This window comes from Diceros bicornis, chromosome 11 (genome assembly GCF_020826845.1).
Source record: "Diceros bicornis minor isolate mBicDic1 chromosome 11, mDicBic1.mat.cur, whole genome shotgun sequence".
Lineage (NCBI taxonomy): Eukaryota > Metazoa > Chordata > Mammalia > Perissodactyla > Rhinocerotidae > Diceros > Diceros bicornis.
The window spans coordinates 12,383,728-12,399,970 of NC_080750.1; the positions used below are offsets into that span (position 1 = coordinate 12,383,728).

At 41.5% G+C, this 16,243-nt stretch overlaps 1 protein-coding gene and 1 non-coding gene across 3 annotated transcripts in view; one reads left to right on the plus strand and one right to left on the minus strand.

Moving 5' to 3' along the window:
* Window positions 1-8,666: 8,666 nt before the first annotated feature.
* LOC131411645 (small nucleolar RNA SNORA24) lies at window positions 8,667-8,797 on the plus strand. Its single transcript, XR_009221626.1, has one exon. It is a non-coding gene; the product is annotated as a small nucleolar RNA SNORA24 (small nucleolar RNA).
* A 1,165-nt stretch (window positions 8,798-9,962) lies between these two features.
* The window catches only part of PRSS12 (serine protease 12), an 80,118-nt gene continuing 73,837 nt past the window's right edge, over window positions 9,963-16,243 (minus strand). The window contains exons 12-13 of one of the 2 annotated variants that reach the window (XM_058549964.1): window positions 14,184-14,464; window positions 9,963-12,065 (exon numbers count right to left, since the gene is read on the minus strand). In XM_058549964.1, coding sequence (XP_058405947.1) covers window positions 11,758-12,065; window positions 14,184-14,464 — 589 coding nt within the window. In that variant the 3' untranslated portion in view covers window positions 9,963-11,757. Of the gene's footprint in view, window positions 12,066-13,330; window positions 14,465-16,243 lie in introns of those variants that run through there. The other variant, XM_058549963.1, reaches the window with a different exon arrangement.

Here is a 16,243-nt window from a genome sequence, read left to right on the forward strand (position 1 = left end):
CTCCTGTGTTATCATCCCTCCCTGTCTCGTTTACCTTCCATGACAAATCAATAGACCCACTCCCTTGCATACATTCCCTTTCCCTTCTCTCGATTTGTTTACTCTCTTGGCAAACCCCAACCTTAGTTAATCCCAACTCTCTGTCAGCTCCATACCTACACCTACGCAGCTGAGCTTGATGTGGAGAAAATATACAGTCATGCTAATTTTTTCATTTAAATGAATTTAAACTCATTACAAGAACTTAAGTGGGCCCCTAATGTGGCCCAGGAATCCTATTACATTTCTTAGTCTATTCACACTATCTCCTAACTATACCTTCTCTTCTCTCCTCAAATATCCAACACTCCCGCCCTAATCATCACTTTCAGCTGATGACCTTGCTTTCTATTACTCTGGGGAAAAATTAACAGAAGAAAACATTTGAAAGTTCACGCCATTCACATTCACTCACCCACCAGCATCTGTATCCATACACGCTTGTTTCTACAGATGAACAGCCTGAACTACTTACTGTCTTAGGCTAACTCCTCTTTTGTGTACATCTTACCTCATTAACCAAGCAATTCACCAAATCTCTTCTGCATCATCAATTTTTCCATTTCCACTGGGTCTTTCGCATCAGAATACAAACATGCTTTACATTATCCAATGCTTAAAAAATAATCCACTCTTGATCCCACACTCCTCTCCAGATACTGCCCCATTTCTCTTCCCCTCTGTAGATAGTATAGCTCCTCAGATGAGTTATCCAAATCCATGCTCTCCAGTTCTTCTCCCATTCTCTCTGAAACTGTTCTTAACAAGTGACCTCCATATTGCTAAATCCAATGGTCATTTCTCAACCCCCATCTTACTCGTAGCAGGAATAGTTGATCACTCCCTCTCATTTGAAAAACTTGCTTCTTGACTTTCAGGATGCCACACTCCACTGGCTTTCTCCTTACCTCGCTTCTCAATCTCCTTCACTGGTTCCTGCTATTTTTCCTGATAGATAAATGTTGATATGTCCAAGGGCTCAGTCTTTGATTCTATTTTCTATCTATACTTTGTCCTTTGGTATTAACACCCTGTCTCACGGCTTTAAGTACGACCTGTACTTTGACAACTCCCACATTTGTTTCTCCAGCCAGACCTCTCCCCAGAACTGTGTACTGATATATCAAACCCCCTCCTCACCAATTCCACTTGGATGCCTAAAAGGCACTCAAGCTTAACATGTACAAAACTGTCTCCTGAGAACTCCTCCCCCCAAAACTGCTACCCCTGAGTCATCCTCATCTCAGCAAATAATCAAAAAACCTTGGAGTCATTTTTCCTATATCCTATATATCCCTTTCTCTGATATCTTGTATCCAATATGTCATCAAATACTGTCAGCTCTACCATAAAAATAAATTCAGAATTGAACCATTTATTTCCTCCACTGGTACCACTAAGCCCAGACCATAATCTCATTTGTATTATAGCCTAACTGGTTTCCCTGCTCCAACCCTATCCCCACCACTACTCTGTGTCTCTTCTCAACAGGACTCTGAGACAGAATATGTAAATCCTAAGCCAGATCATGTTACTTCTCTACTCAAAACTCTCCAATGGCTATCGAGTTACTCCAAAAAAAAAACTAAAACTGTACAACTTATAAGGCCTTGGATAGCCTGCTATTGCCTTTCTAACTTCACTTGCTTACCCCACTATAGCCAAACTGGTCTCATTTTTGTTCCTTGAACATGCCAAGTATATGAGTTATTGATTGCTGAATAACAAATTATCCCAAAATTTACTGAATTAAAACAATATTTATTATCTGACACACTTTCTGTAGGTCAGGAATCCAGATACGGCTTAGCTGGATTCTCTGCCTCAGTGTCTCTCACAGGCTGCAATCAACAGCTGGGACTGTAGTCATCTCAAGGCTTGACTGGTTAAGGATCCACTTGCAAGCTCACTTGCCTGGTTGTTGACAGGATTCAGTTCCTCAAGGGCTATTGGTCTGACAGCCTCAGTTCCTTACTGGATGCTGGCTAGAGGCCACTCTTCATTCCTTGACACATAGGCCTCTCCAAAACAGCAGCTTGCTTCATCAAAGCAAGCAATCCAGAAAGGTGAGAGAGAGTGGTACAAGACACAAGTCAGGGTCTTTTATAACCTAATCTAAGAAGTGACATCTCATCATTTTGCCACTCAAGGGTAGGGGATTACATAAGGGAGGGAGTAACATGAGGTGGGGATCACTGGGAGCCTTGTAAGAGACTGTCTACCACACAGGTATGGTGCTATTCGGGAAGCACTGGTTGCTTAGAATATTCTTCTTCCAGACAGCTGTGTGTTTCACTCCCTCACGTTCTTCACGTCTTTGATCTAATGTCATCTTCTCAGCGAGACTTTCCCTGAACACCCTTTTAGAAATTACAATTCCTACCCCTCAAATATTTCTCCTCCCCTTTCTTGTTTTATTTTTCTCCATAGCACTTACTGACTTTAACATACCATATAATTTATTTAATGGTGGTTGATTTCCATTTTGTCAACTTAGCTAAGCTAGTACTACATTTCCATTTGCTTTCCTGAATATTTCCAGATTAGCATGGCCCACAAGAGACATTTTGCTTGAGATCCAGTAGCTGGAAGTGAAGCAGCAGTCACATACTCTAAACACCTGGAAAGTCACTGTAGGGCATGAGGCAATGATGCAGATCATGCGTGTTGTCACTTCTCTGCTAGCTCATCAGGTAGGTGCGGGGCAACAGCCAGGTCCGTACCTTCCTCAACTCCTGCCAGATCTTCTCTTTCAATTTCAGTAACAACTGGGTCTGTGACAAAGAGTATCAGCTTCTCCTGCAGATCACTTCCATCATCAAAGTTGAAGCCTTGGAACCAGTGAGAGGTCAATGCAGATTCCAGTCCATTCCATGGATTCCAGTTCATCCTTATAGTTGCCAGTTTTCCTTGCTTTCTCCACTTGACAGTGGTGACTCAACCTTACACTATATCTATCTCCCAGTAGTTCTGCTCCTCTGATAGAACTCTAATACTCTTATTTATGTCTATTTGCCACCACTAAAATGTTTCATGAATAAAAATTTTGTCTGTTTTGTTGACTGTTCTTGCCCCAGCACATAGCACAGGGTCAGGCATGTAGTAGGAACTCATTAAATATTTATTGATGAAAATTTTAAGAAACATAAGGCACAAAGAATAAGTATTAAAGACAGCAAGAAAGGGAAGAGACCAATATTCATTGATGTACTAGAAGAAAGATTCCCAGAAAAAATAAATAAGAAGTGAGACGGGTCTTAATGAATGCAGAGGAAGAATAGGAAGTACAGTCTATGCCATGAAATACCATGAACAAAAATGGGAATGGACTTGCTAAGTGTAACATAAATTGTATGTTGGCCAGGGATTAGGAATTTGACCTGATAATCAGTAGGGAAGCCATTATAGTTTCTTTAGCAAGTTACTAATATGGAGAAAACGGTATTTCAGGAAATTTAATCTTCAGGAATATACTCAGTTGATTGGAAAGGGGGAATTAGAAAAGTAGGGAGACAGCTCAGACATGTTGTCTTAGACTAGTAGCATGACAATAGAGAAAAGGAAAGGAAAAGGTAAAAAATAATTGTAAGAAAGGTTATAACACAGCAACTGTAGACATCATTAGTGCTGTTCACTGATATTTCTGATTCTCTTTCTTCTAAGCACATGGTAGGGTTCCATTTCCCCACCCTTTTGAAGTTAGGTGTGGCCATGCAACTTGCTTTGGTCCATGAAATACAAGGCAACACAAGTGTCACTTCAGAATGAAAGCTTTTAAGAACAAGTGTGTGATTCTCTAGCTTCCCTTCTCCCTTCATGTTGCCTGAAACATTACAAATGGTGAAGCCCTCATTAGCCTGAGTCTCTAAACTGGGCGAGAGCATGAGATGAAACCCCTTTGTTGTCTTAAGCCATAAAGATTTTGGATTGTTTGTAAATGCAACACAACCTCACCCATTCTGACTGTGGCAGTGTTAATTTATGTCAACACATTTTTATATTCCCCACTTTAAGAGATGGATCTTAATTTCCCTCCCTTTTTGTGTGAGCTGGAATTAATAACTCACTGCTAACAAGGGATGGTGTGTAACTTCTCAGACTAGGTTAGGCTCTCATAAAGGCACTGGGACTTCCTCTCTTGGACCACTCGCTTTGGGGGAAGCCAGCGGCCACATCATGAGGACACTCAAGCAGTCCTACGGAGATCCATGTGCTGAGGAATTGAGGCCTCCTGCCAGCAGTTAGCATTAACTTCTCAAGCTGGCGGGTGAGCCACCTTGGAAGAGGAATTGGCAGCCCCAGTCAACACCCAGCCTGCAACCTCAGGAGCTACACTGACAGTTAAGCTGCCCTTGGATTCCCGATCCATAGAAATTACGGGAGATAATAAATGCTTACTGTTTTAAGCCACCACGCTTTAGGCTAATTTGATACACAGCAATAGATAACTAATACATTGACTAACACAGAAATACACTAAAAATAGAAAATGGAGGATAGGAAGAAATCAAAGCTAACTTCTAGGCTTTGAGCTTTGAATAATTTGGAAAAATTGTGACATCACTGACTATAAGTCACTCGATCCCATTGTGGTTCTGAGGCAAGGGCTATGTCTGCTCAATAAACATTTGCTGGAGTCTTGTAAATGTTTAACAAATGCACAAAGGGTTCAGAACTCAAAAGAATATCCCAGTACAGATAGGGGAGAATTCTCATCTCCTCTCTTCTAGACATTGCACTTTTATTACAATCTTCCAAGCAGCAGGATCGCATTGCTAGTACACTGACTGCAACTTTAGGTTCCCTAAGTATTTTAAAATGAAAATAAGCCCACAGGCCATTTCCTGACTATATTTTCTCTTTCATCCCACCATTCACGAGGCATGTGCTGTTATCTTGATTTTGTTTCTGATGATTACCATAGTTTCTATACTAAAACCACAAATGGAAAAAGGAAACAGAGTAGTCAGAAGTAGCAGAGTTGAAGAATGAGGAATCTATAATGAGCTGTTTCCATTCACGTATCAAATGCAGAATTGAAATATTGTCCCACCATCATTTTATCAGTTCTAACAGCTTCACCTTGCATTCTACCTTTAAAATCCTTAACCAGCCTTTATTTACAATCAATTTTTAATTCTTCTATTACCACATTCTCTCTCCTGAGTATTCTAAGTCTCAAAGATTTGGCTTGAATAGTATTAGGTTTGATCTCAAATCCCCACAAATTTAGAAATATTGCCATCTCAGCCACAATTACACTAACAGTAGACAGAAACCATCACTAAAGCATCACTTGTCTTAAAATGAAAATACAATAGACTGTAAAGTTATGATTGAATTTTTTATTAAGCTTTATTTTAAAATAGTTTTAGATTTACAGAAAAGTTGCAAAAATCGTACAGGGAGTTCCCACACACCCCTCATCCAATTTCCCCTCTTGTTAACATCTTACAATACCATGTACACCCGTCACAACTAAGAAACCAACATTGGCACATTACTATTAACTAAATCCACACTTCATTCACACTTCACCAGTTTTCCACTAATGTCCCTTTTCTGCTTGAGGATACCACATTACATTTAGTCATTATGTCTTGTCTCCTCTGGTCTGACAGTTTCGCAGAGGTTTCTTGTTTTTCATGACCATGACAGTTTTGAGTGCTAGTTAAAAAATCTGTAGGATGTCCACCAATTTGATTTTGTTTTTCTCATGGTTAGACTGGGGTTAGGGCTTTGGGCAAGAATAACGCACAGGGAGATGAAGTGTTCTCCTCACATCTTAGCAGGATACAACACTGTCATGTGACTTATCACTGATGTTAACATTGATCATTTGGCCTAGGTAGCATCTGCTCAAGCTCTCCACTGTAAAGTTATGCTTTCCCCCTCTTGCCTTACCCTACCCTTTGAAAGCAAGTCACTAAGCACAGCCCACACTCAAGCTGGTGTTGGGGCAGCGAAGGGGGATTAACTCCACCTCCTGGAGAGAAATGGCTTTTTAAAATAAACATAAAACTTTCTCAATTCCAGAAATATATACTGAGTACCTCAAAGCATCCAATAATGCAACTGAGTTGCATTATTTAATGCATTTAATGCAAGTCACTCTACTAGGCACTTCAAATAAAGAGTCAAATACAATCTTTCACCACAAGGAGTTTATAATAAAGATTCCACAAGAAAAATGCAAGTTAAGTACTACAGTGTATCAACAAAGGAAAAATAAAATTTAGAGTAATAACAAATTTCATAGCACAAGTAATATTTAAACAAAGCTTTCAAAACTGAGTAAAATTTCGACAGACGTAAGTAGTTGGGAAGATATTCTAATTCAAGATGGAGAAAACAGCATAAAAAATGTGGGTGTGCATGTACATGAACATATACACACACACACTCATTCATCCATGTTTTAGCCCCTTAACCCAATGGAAATATTCATTTGAAAATCTGCAGTAAGACTTTATAGCTTAGCATAAGTGGATGGTGTTACGGGCTGGTTGTGACTGCCCAAAATTCATAGGTTGAAGTCCTAATCCCCCTGTATCTCAGACTATAACTGTATTTGGAGACAAAATCTTTAAGAAGGTAATTAAGGTTAAACTAGGCCATTAGGATAGCCCCTAATCCAATAGGACTGGTGTCCTTATAAGAAGAGGTTAGGATACAGAGAGGCAAGGCGATGTGGAGACACAGGGAGAAGAGGGCCATCCACAAGCCAAGGAGAGGTCTTAGAAGAAACAAACCTGTGGACACCTTGATCTCAGACTTCTAGCCTCCGGAATTGCGAGAAAATAAATTCCTGCTGTTTAAGCCACCCCGTCTGTGGTATTTTGTTACTACAGCCCTAGCAAAATAATACAGATGATGAGTTAGAGATTCTAAAAGATCTAATTTGGCAGAACTCCCAATGTGACTCGGTATTTAAGCCTCCTTACTGAATAGCTCTTTCTGTTGGTTAGTGAGTGAAATCAGGTGAAGTGAGAGAAAATAAGAGAGGGTGAGATAAGGGCAGCCTTAAAAACAGCTCTAGTTCTTTCAAATTAAAATTTATTTCCTATAAACTTGTCCATTCCAACCCTAACCATAACACCAGTTTCTGCCCTTATTAATTCTTCCCCCCCCCCTAAAAAAGTATGTGGCGATTTCCTGAAGCTTCTGTGGATCTCTGCTGTAGCACTTTAGTCACCAGACCTCTTGAGACCATCTTCCCTGAGAGCAATGGCTGCAACGTACTGCCCCGAATGGTCCACTAAGTAAAAGCTTCACCTGCGTCCTTTTTGTTTGATAGCGGAGAAAAATAAAAAGGAAAATGGAAAATAAATTTAGTAGCATTTAATAAGCACGTGTCTAAGACTAAAACTAATCCTAGACGTTTGTAACTGCACTTCACAAGGGGTAGCTCTTCCTTTTGCTTGATGGCCCCCTCCAGACCCGTTCAGCAGGGGAGCTGCAGTCCCGAGGCCGCTCGCGGGAGTCGGAGGAGCCCAGGGGCGGCTCGTGCACACACGCGGCCCAGCGGGCCTCCCGCCCGCCCGCTCCTCGGGACTGCCATCCTTCCCTTCTCTAATCTTGTGTTTATAGATCCTTCTGGCGAGGCTTTCAGGCTGGAGTGCAAATACTCCCCAGAGATTAGACCAAAGACACCAAAACACAACCACTGAGCGCAGACTCGACGCCTGCGCTTCAGGAACAGCAATTCCAGCGAAGACGGAGACCGCGGAGAGCTTATTAGCAGAGACAACAACAGCAGCTGGTTCCGTATAAACTAACACACCCAAAGGCTAAGAAGCAGAGAACTAGCTAACCTAGCGTTCCGGAAACAATGGTGACTTATAAAATGACTACACTAAACGGGCAACAACAGAACCTTTTCGCTTGGCTCAGTAAACCGGAAGTCGAGAGCCTCCGGATTTCATGGTCTCGCGAGAGCTTTTTGGTTCCCCCGTATGCGCATGCGTCTAAATCGGGGGCCAGGTGAGCGGCCCGGACCTAGAGGATGCGCCGGGGAGGTGGGGAAGACGCTGAGAGAAGGGAGGGCCCGTCAGGAAGGAGGTGGCCAACGGAAGGGGTGGAGCCGGGGCGGGGCGGAGAGGGAGAAGGCGTGCAGGCCCCGCCCCTCGCGGCGTGCCCCGGAAGAGCGTCAGCGGCTCTATAAGAGCGCGTGCGCGGAACGACCTGACCTTTTACGTCCCGGAGGCGTAGAGCGCAGGTTCGTGTTGGGGTGCTGTTTTGTGCACTAAAATGATCAGTGGGACAGAACTTTTTGGCCTAGTGGAAATGAGGGCGAATCAAGAGTTTAGTACTGATAGATCGAGGTTAGCTTTGAAAACTTGTAGGTTCACTAGCCTGAGCGGACTTACGAGTTCGTTAGGTCGCGCGGCGGCCACGTGGGGCGCTGGGCGCTGAGTGAAGGCCGAGCACCGGCCTCGGGCACAGGTTCGGTGCGCCGGATGGCTCCGGGGAAGAAGGTCGTTAGTTCCACTTTGGGTGTCACGTGCTCATCTTCAGTCTCCGCCAGTGTTACGTAGTAACACCGCATGCTGATGCTCGCCACAGTTTGATACAGTGGTGAGTAGTATCTGTAGTTGTCCTTGCTGATCAGTTCTGGGATCGTGAATCTCCATGTGTCTTTGGGACCTGTCAGCTGTGGCAGTCTCCCTTCCTAGCCATGGAAGAGCATATTCTTGTTTATTGGCAAAGCTGTCACCATTTAATTGGTATCAGATTCTGACTTGCACAAGTAACAGTCACTTTTGAAAACCTGGAGGGTGCTGGATTATTGGGCATACATCTAACTATTGTTCACATGTTTCCAGGAAGCTGAACTAATTGTTCCGATGAATGACGGAAAACAAGCAGGTACGTTCTTTTGTATTCATATTTCGGAGTTAATCTGAAACCCTTAGTGCTAAGGAATTGGAAGGCCAACATTGGCCCACTTTGCTGGCATTTTGTAGTTTGAAAGAGTAAAGAGCCAACTGAATAGAAAGTAACAGAAATCGCTGCTGAGATCTCAGCACGGTGAGGTAAATACACAGTTTTATAAAGCTGGTTTTCTTTTGCAGGTATCAAATCCCAAGTGATATGGGTGAAGACTTAGCATCTTTCAGTGCGCTGCCAGACGTTTTAAATCTCAACAGCTCGGGGATTGAGTGTGGTGAACAGTGTCTGGAAACTCTCAGGGCAGTGTTTTCAGTATAGTCCTGAATATTATTTTGAAGTAAGTATGGTATTTAAGTAGAGAATAAGTGAGTGCTTCCTTGTTATAATTAAAGTGTTTGATTCATCTGGATAATCAGTGTTCCTTGACTGATGAATAAGTAGAAAGGCAATTACAAATGGTAGGCAGACTCCCTTTCTGCTGTTGCGAGTTCATTGGAAGTAGTATGAGTGAGTATCATTGTGAGCTATTACAGCATTTGGGGAAAACTCTTGTGCATAAAAACCAGGTTACCCCTAAGGAAGAGAGCACAGCCATTTTATACCACACAAAAGATTAAGGCAACTATACAAGGTGCAAAGCTATGCACTTTATTTACACAAATGTGCACTGAACACTCATGTCTTTTAAAAGTCACACTTAAATTTTAACAAGAAAAAATGAGCTATAATAAATATTAGGCATATTTTATGGACCAAGTATTGTACCTCAAAGGGGAGCAAACTAGGTCACCTGTTAACTCTGTCCTTTTTGTCAATTTCTGGTCTAGTTAAAATTTCAATATCAGTGTTGCTTGCACTGGAGTTAAATTTTAAGGGCAGCCTGTGAGAAGGTTTCAAGAAAGAGTTTCTCATGTATTGCATAATTTTCCCAAGCCCTTGTGCAGGCCTGCGCTGTCTGTAGCTCTACCATCTCTAGATGTAAATGCTTAAAAAGTTTTTCCTTTATCAAAATTAAGCACGGGCCTGCGCTGTCTGTAGCTCTACCATCTCTAGATGTAAATGCTTAAAAAGTTTTTCCTTTATCAAAATTAAGAGCTTTTAGGAAAGTTGGAATGCCATTCTACCTGGCGTAGCATTGCAGTTCTGCACAGTAGTAAGTTAGAAAGCACCTTTAGGTTAGCACCAGTTTTTTTACCAAGCTGAGGATTTACAAAAAGGACACAATTTGATGCAGAAGGGGAAAGAGGGTCAAGTCCCTCTGTGGTGACTTAGCCATTTAAGAGGATTACTTAAGCCACTCTTAATCCTGAAGTTCAGGCCAACCTCTTCACCTGTTATGCTTCTATCCCTTCAATATACAAGAACTGTTGAAACTACCTGGGATTTGGGGAAGGACTCATGATAATAGTAACCATTCTCATATCTGATATGGATTACTCAAGTATCCTGGGGGGGATACTTTTTATATTTGGACAAAGATTTTGCATTGCTGCCAAGAATGTCTTGAAAGGGTGTAGAGGAAGCAGCTCTTTGGGAAATAGCCAGAGGGAAAATTTCCCTTTAGACTGGAGAAGCATGGCCAGGGAAAAACAATACTGTTGTCAGCATTGGGGCTCTAGTGGAGTTTGGATTCAAAGCTTTTAACCAGCTGTCTGACCTCGCCCTCTAAAACTAGGGATACTATAAAGTCTTACAGCCTTTTGTAAATTGACAGTTAGGCCTATAAGCACTTAATGCAGTGCCTAGCACATTATGTAACTGATGTATGAATTAAATCAGTTGAAACAAATAAGTTGTTTTAGAGCTTTTCCCCAGTGTATTGGCAGGGAAAGCATTTTAATAGTGTATTTTTATTAGATGGGACTGTGTCAGGATAGTCTTACAAATTGACAGTTCTAACTCAAATTACCAGAAGGTTGCCATAGATGGCACTCTTACATCATAGTCCAGAAAACATGGAGCATGATGCTAAGTTAACATTTCTTATTTTACCAAGTTATAAGTTTGAAGTGGTTAAAAGTAATCAGTAGGTAATGTTAAATAAGGTGGGTAAGTTAGGTTGTGCATCCAACAACTTGAAGGTAATCTTTATTATGTTACCAGGAATTATTCCAAATTTTGATAGTAACATACATACTAGAATGTATTTTTCTCTGATGATTGCCATAGTGCTTGGTACAGCAACTTCATTCAGGAATGTATTGAGATGTTGATCCAATTCCAGTCTAGGTTTATAATGGAATTCCTTTACCTTTGTGGCTGTTAATTTCGTCACTTGACAAAGGCTACAGAGATAGATAATGTGAAAATATCAGCCTTTTGAAAAGAATTTTGAGCTTAAAAATTACATAAACAGAAAATGGCACTATTTTAATTGTAGTAAAGGGTATTTTGTATGTCAAATGTGGGCACTTAATATGAATCCATATACCATATTCAGTTATGAGTTCTCAATCCAAATAAATGTAAAAACAGCCTTATTGCACAATTGATACACAATAATCTCGAGAATGCTGAGAAATTGGCAAAGAAATAAGTAAGGCTCAAATGAGAATAAAAGAATTTAGTATCCAGTGAAACTAATTTGAGTAGGCAAATGCTAGTTAAAGGTATTAGTATTTCACTGAAGTGTTTAACCAAAAACGTTCACATCACAAATTCTCAGAAGCAGCAAAGGAGTACACAATTTTTTATCACAATACAAAGCAGGATCATGGATCTCAGTCTCCGTGAGTTGTCATCTCTGGCTGAGTGCTAATAATGGGAGTTAAAAGTTTTCCAACAGATTCTTGAAATACTATTTTCTCTTGAGGTTTCCATGAAGAATTACAATTTGGTGACACTTTTTATCCAAGGTACAAAGGCTGAGACTTTGGTATAAACACCAGGTGAATCCTTGACTCCACAGCCATAGCCCCAGGAGGTCACCCCATACACAACCCAGCTCTCTCCTGGCCGCTCGCACATGAGTGGTCCTCCGCTGTCTCCCTGGCAGCTGTCCACACGTTTGTGTTCAAGGAGGTTTCCAGCACACAGCATCCTTCCTGTAAACCGACCCTTATAACGTTCTTCACAAAACCTCTTGGGAAGTAAGGGGACAGCAGCTTGTTGCAGAGTTCTTGAATAGGCTCGTCCTGCTCAGACGAAATACGTCAGTCAGATTCCAGCTAAAGATCTTACAGAAAAGAGCTACATTTCACAGTTTAATGAACATTTAATAGTATTGAAAATAAAAGCCCTATTGTGGCATTAGTTTAAATGAGTGATAACTAAATGGTATATAATATCATTAGCTGCCTTTTTCAATGTTTGTACTTACCACACTCCTTAGCCTTCACTAATCTATTTGTCACTACTGAATGTTTTTTTTTTTTTTTAATTTATTCATTTATTTTATTTATTTTTTTATTTATTTATTTTTTTTTTTGTGAGGAGATCAGCCCTGAGCTAACATCCGCCAATCCTCCTCTTTTTTTGCTGAGGAAGACGGCCCTGGGCTAACATCAGTGCCCATCTTCCTCCACTTTATATGGGACGCCGCCACAGCATGGCTTACCAAGCAGTGCGTCGGTGCGCGCCCGGGATCCGAACCAGCGAACCCCGGGCCGCCGCAGCAGAGCGCGCGCACCCAACCGCTTGCGCCACCGGGCCGGCCCCACTACTGAATGTTTTTGAGGAATAACTTAGTAACATTTAGGTACTTGACTGTAGAGAAAGGTAATCTAAAGAAAGCATATTTGTGCAAGCTTTAGCATTTGAATTCTGTATATTAACAAGCTGAGGATGCATTCATGCTGGTTTTGCATTAGCATATTCACTCCTCTTAAGATTTATCTACGTCATTGAATTTTTAGGATTAATCATAAGCATATAAGGTAGCAATACCTATCCTAAATAGAAATATGGTATTTCATAAAGATGATTCAGAAACAAAACATTCCTGTATACAAACAGGCTTTAACCACTGGATGTTAGTGTACTCTATTTACTGGTAAGCCACATAGTGGCTTAAGTGTATAATTGAGTGTCCTCCATGAGCTCCTTTTCTTAGATCTTACTTCCACCATTCTCTGGTCCTAAATACTCACCTGGAATAATTCGTCAATAATAAAACATTCTGTAAAAAGTACTTGGTTGGTCATTTCTATTCAGATTTGGTGCCTAAAGCACAGTGATTGGACCTACCCTGTTGAAGTAGTCATAATTCTAACATACTTTAGCCTTCTCCGAGACTTGATTTGCCTCACATGTCAGCATAGTTTACTGAGAAGGCATTTACTCACCTGATTTTAAACCATCCAGGAAATGTTTGTTTCTTTTTATGGTTTATCTCAGGATTGCTCCTTGATGCCTTCTCAGTATTCCATATGTGCTACAAATGTTCTACATTTTTGCTGCTAAGTGTAAGTCTAAAGTCCCGATTTAATGTAGTATGGGATAAAATGAACACATATATTACTAAAAACTTTATTGAAATTATCACCTGTAGAAATACTTATTTGATGCTCTTTTCAAGAGTACAGTTATCAGTGTAATAATTTTTAAAGGAGAGCAGACAACCTTTCATTTTGCCCTATTCAATAGCCATTTGTGAATCAAGCACCTAATCCAGGTGAGACCTAGATCTGTTGTTTCAAGAAGCATCCTGAGCAGCATCTGCTGATGTACACTGATTCAACTATAGCAAGACAATACAGAAAGCTGTTCTCCTGAGGAGACCATAAGTGAAACTTGCTTGGCGACTGGGAGATGGGAAGAATGGGAAGGCGAGGGATGAAGGAGAAACTTGAGTGGGTTGGATCCCTCCACTTCAACCTCAGCACCTCTGCTTTTATCAATTTTATATTTAGGAATTCACCCTAAGATTCAGTTTGATAAAGGGCTCCATTACAACAAACACAAAGTCCTCTGCTGGGGCGGCTACGTCACAGTCATCTGGGAAAGCTTTTTAAAATACAACCAGGCCCAAATCTCTTACTTTGTCGCCCCACTAGTCGGGGGGTACTACAATTATAGGATTTTCTACCCTTTAAACTCCACAGGCAGCTAAGTTCTCTCAGTTTCTGCTCAAATTCTAATCTGAACCAATAGTACCCTCAGGATATGAACCCAGTCTACATGCATGCATCTCACACTTTGCAGAATTTCTAAATAACCAAGCCTGAACCCATTTAAGCTTTTACTACTCACTGTACACCCAAATGTAGGATAATCCCCAGATCTCATTTGTTCCTTTGTATTACGTGCATTACCTGTGTCTCCCCATCCTGTTATGTAACAATTGGAGGCTGTTTTCTGTGGCCTCTCTCTCCGGAGAGGCAAACAGGCCGGCAAAACGTGGCTGCTGAATCTGGCACACTGCTCTTCTGGTCCTCGTAGTCTAACCAGGGCGATGTCGTAGTCACTGCTGTTGGGTCGATACTCCTGGTGAATCACAATCTGCTGGACTCCGATTTCTTCTTCAAACTCCTCTGGCACCAGAGTATGATAGTCCCCAACCCGAACAGCGTAGTTCCTGGTGCTGTTACCATACCTGAGAGGCAGAGAGGGCTGATGAGAGGCTTGTTTCAAACGCTGGAAATTGGTAATTGTCAGCAAGGAACGTTAATAGAGATACTGTAAGCCTTTCTTCCAAATCATTAGCCCCTCCTGTAAACTTAACCTTTCTTTCCATTTCATTTCTCTGACCCCACTGCTTGGGGTCCTATACTTGAAACCCATAGTAACATTTCTTTTCTTCATTCATTTCACTGTTTAGGTTACTGTCTTATTAAGTATTTTCTGAGAAGGAGCAAATGAGGATGAGTGGAAATAAGAGCTAATCATTAACCTGTAATTTCCCCACCAAATGAAAAAGGATCAAACCAGGAACAAAGAGCATAGGGCAAAATTATTGTCCTGTATTTGCTGTCTTCACTTTTCTATCATTTCCCAGGTGGTTAGTTCATCGTGGAACTCCACGAGGGCAGAAACCATGTCCGATCTTTGTATCCCTCAGAGCACTCAGCACCATCCACTGTACTCCCCGTTCCTGTGAACTGAATGCAAACCAAACCGTATTCTCAGGGCAACATATATTTATTATCTTTTCTCATTTCTTTATTTTTATAATTTTATTTATTTTCCCCCCCAGAGCCCCAGTAGATAGTTGTACGTCATAGTTGCGCATCCTTCTAGTTGCTGTATGTGGGACGCGGCCTCAGCATGGCCGGAGAAGTGGTGCGTCGGTGCGCGCCCGGGATCCGAACCCAGGCCGCCAGCAGCGGAGCGCGCACACTTAACCGCCAAGGCACGGGGCCAGCCCACTTTTTTTTTTTTTTTTTTTTAGCGTTTACCACTTTCTAGCAGACTGTCTAATTTAGTCTTTATTATGTGTATTGTCCTCTCTCTCCCCCTGCTTGAATAAGAGGTATTCAAGGGCAGGGATCTGTATCTGTTACCATTCATGGATAAATCTTAAACACCTAGAACAGTGATGCCCTGTTAAGTAGGAATGCAGCACATCTGTGATTTAGTGAATGGATGTATATTTTTAATGTATATGTCTTTTTCCATAAGAAACTTAATTAAAATAGAAACATTTACTAGATTGATAGTTCTCAGCCTGTTTTTCAACCAACATACCTTGATTCTGATAACATCCACCTGGAGCAGAGTTTCAGCCTCAGCACTACTGACATTTGAAGCCAGATAATTCTTTGCACAGGACAGCATTGTGCTCTATTCACTAGATTCCAGCAGCACGCACACACACAGACCAGTTGTGACAACCAAAAGCATCTCCAGACATTGCCACATGTCCCCCTAGGGTGCAAATTGTCCCCAGTTGAGAACCACTGACCAAGAATAAATGACCCGACCCACCTCCTGGTTACTTCCTCTTTCTCACTGAAGATTATAGCACCTCGCTCACTCCTCTTCTGCCACTACTTACAGTGTTCTTGATGACCTAGTTTTCAACACCTTTACCTTGTAGTTCCCTAGCTTCCTCACCTGCAGTGAGCGTAGTCTCCACTCCATCTCAGCCACCCACTCTCAAAGTAAGACCCAGATCGCCATTCATCAAATACTACACGTTTCTGAAATCTTGATTTCAAGCATCTCATACTTTACTACCGCCTATCTTTACAGTTTTACAGCCCTGCAATCCTTCAGCTCCTCTGGACTTTTATCCTTTGTCCCCACTCGTTTCATTTCAATCTCACTCTGCTTATGACTTAACCTTCTTACCAGGCCTGGATTCCACAATCCCTCTTGCAAAAACTCTGAATCTTTTTTTCCTTTTATCTGCCAAGACTCCCAACTCTGGCTT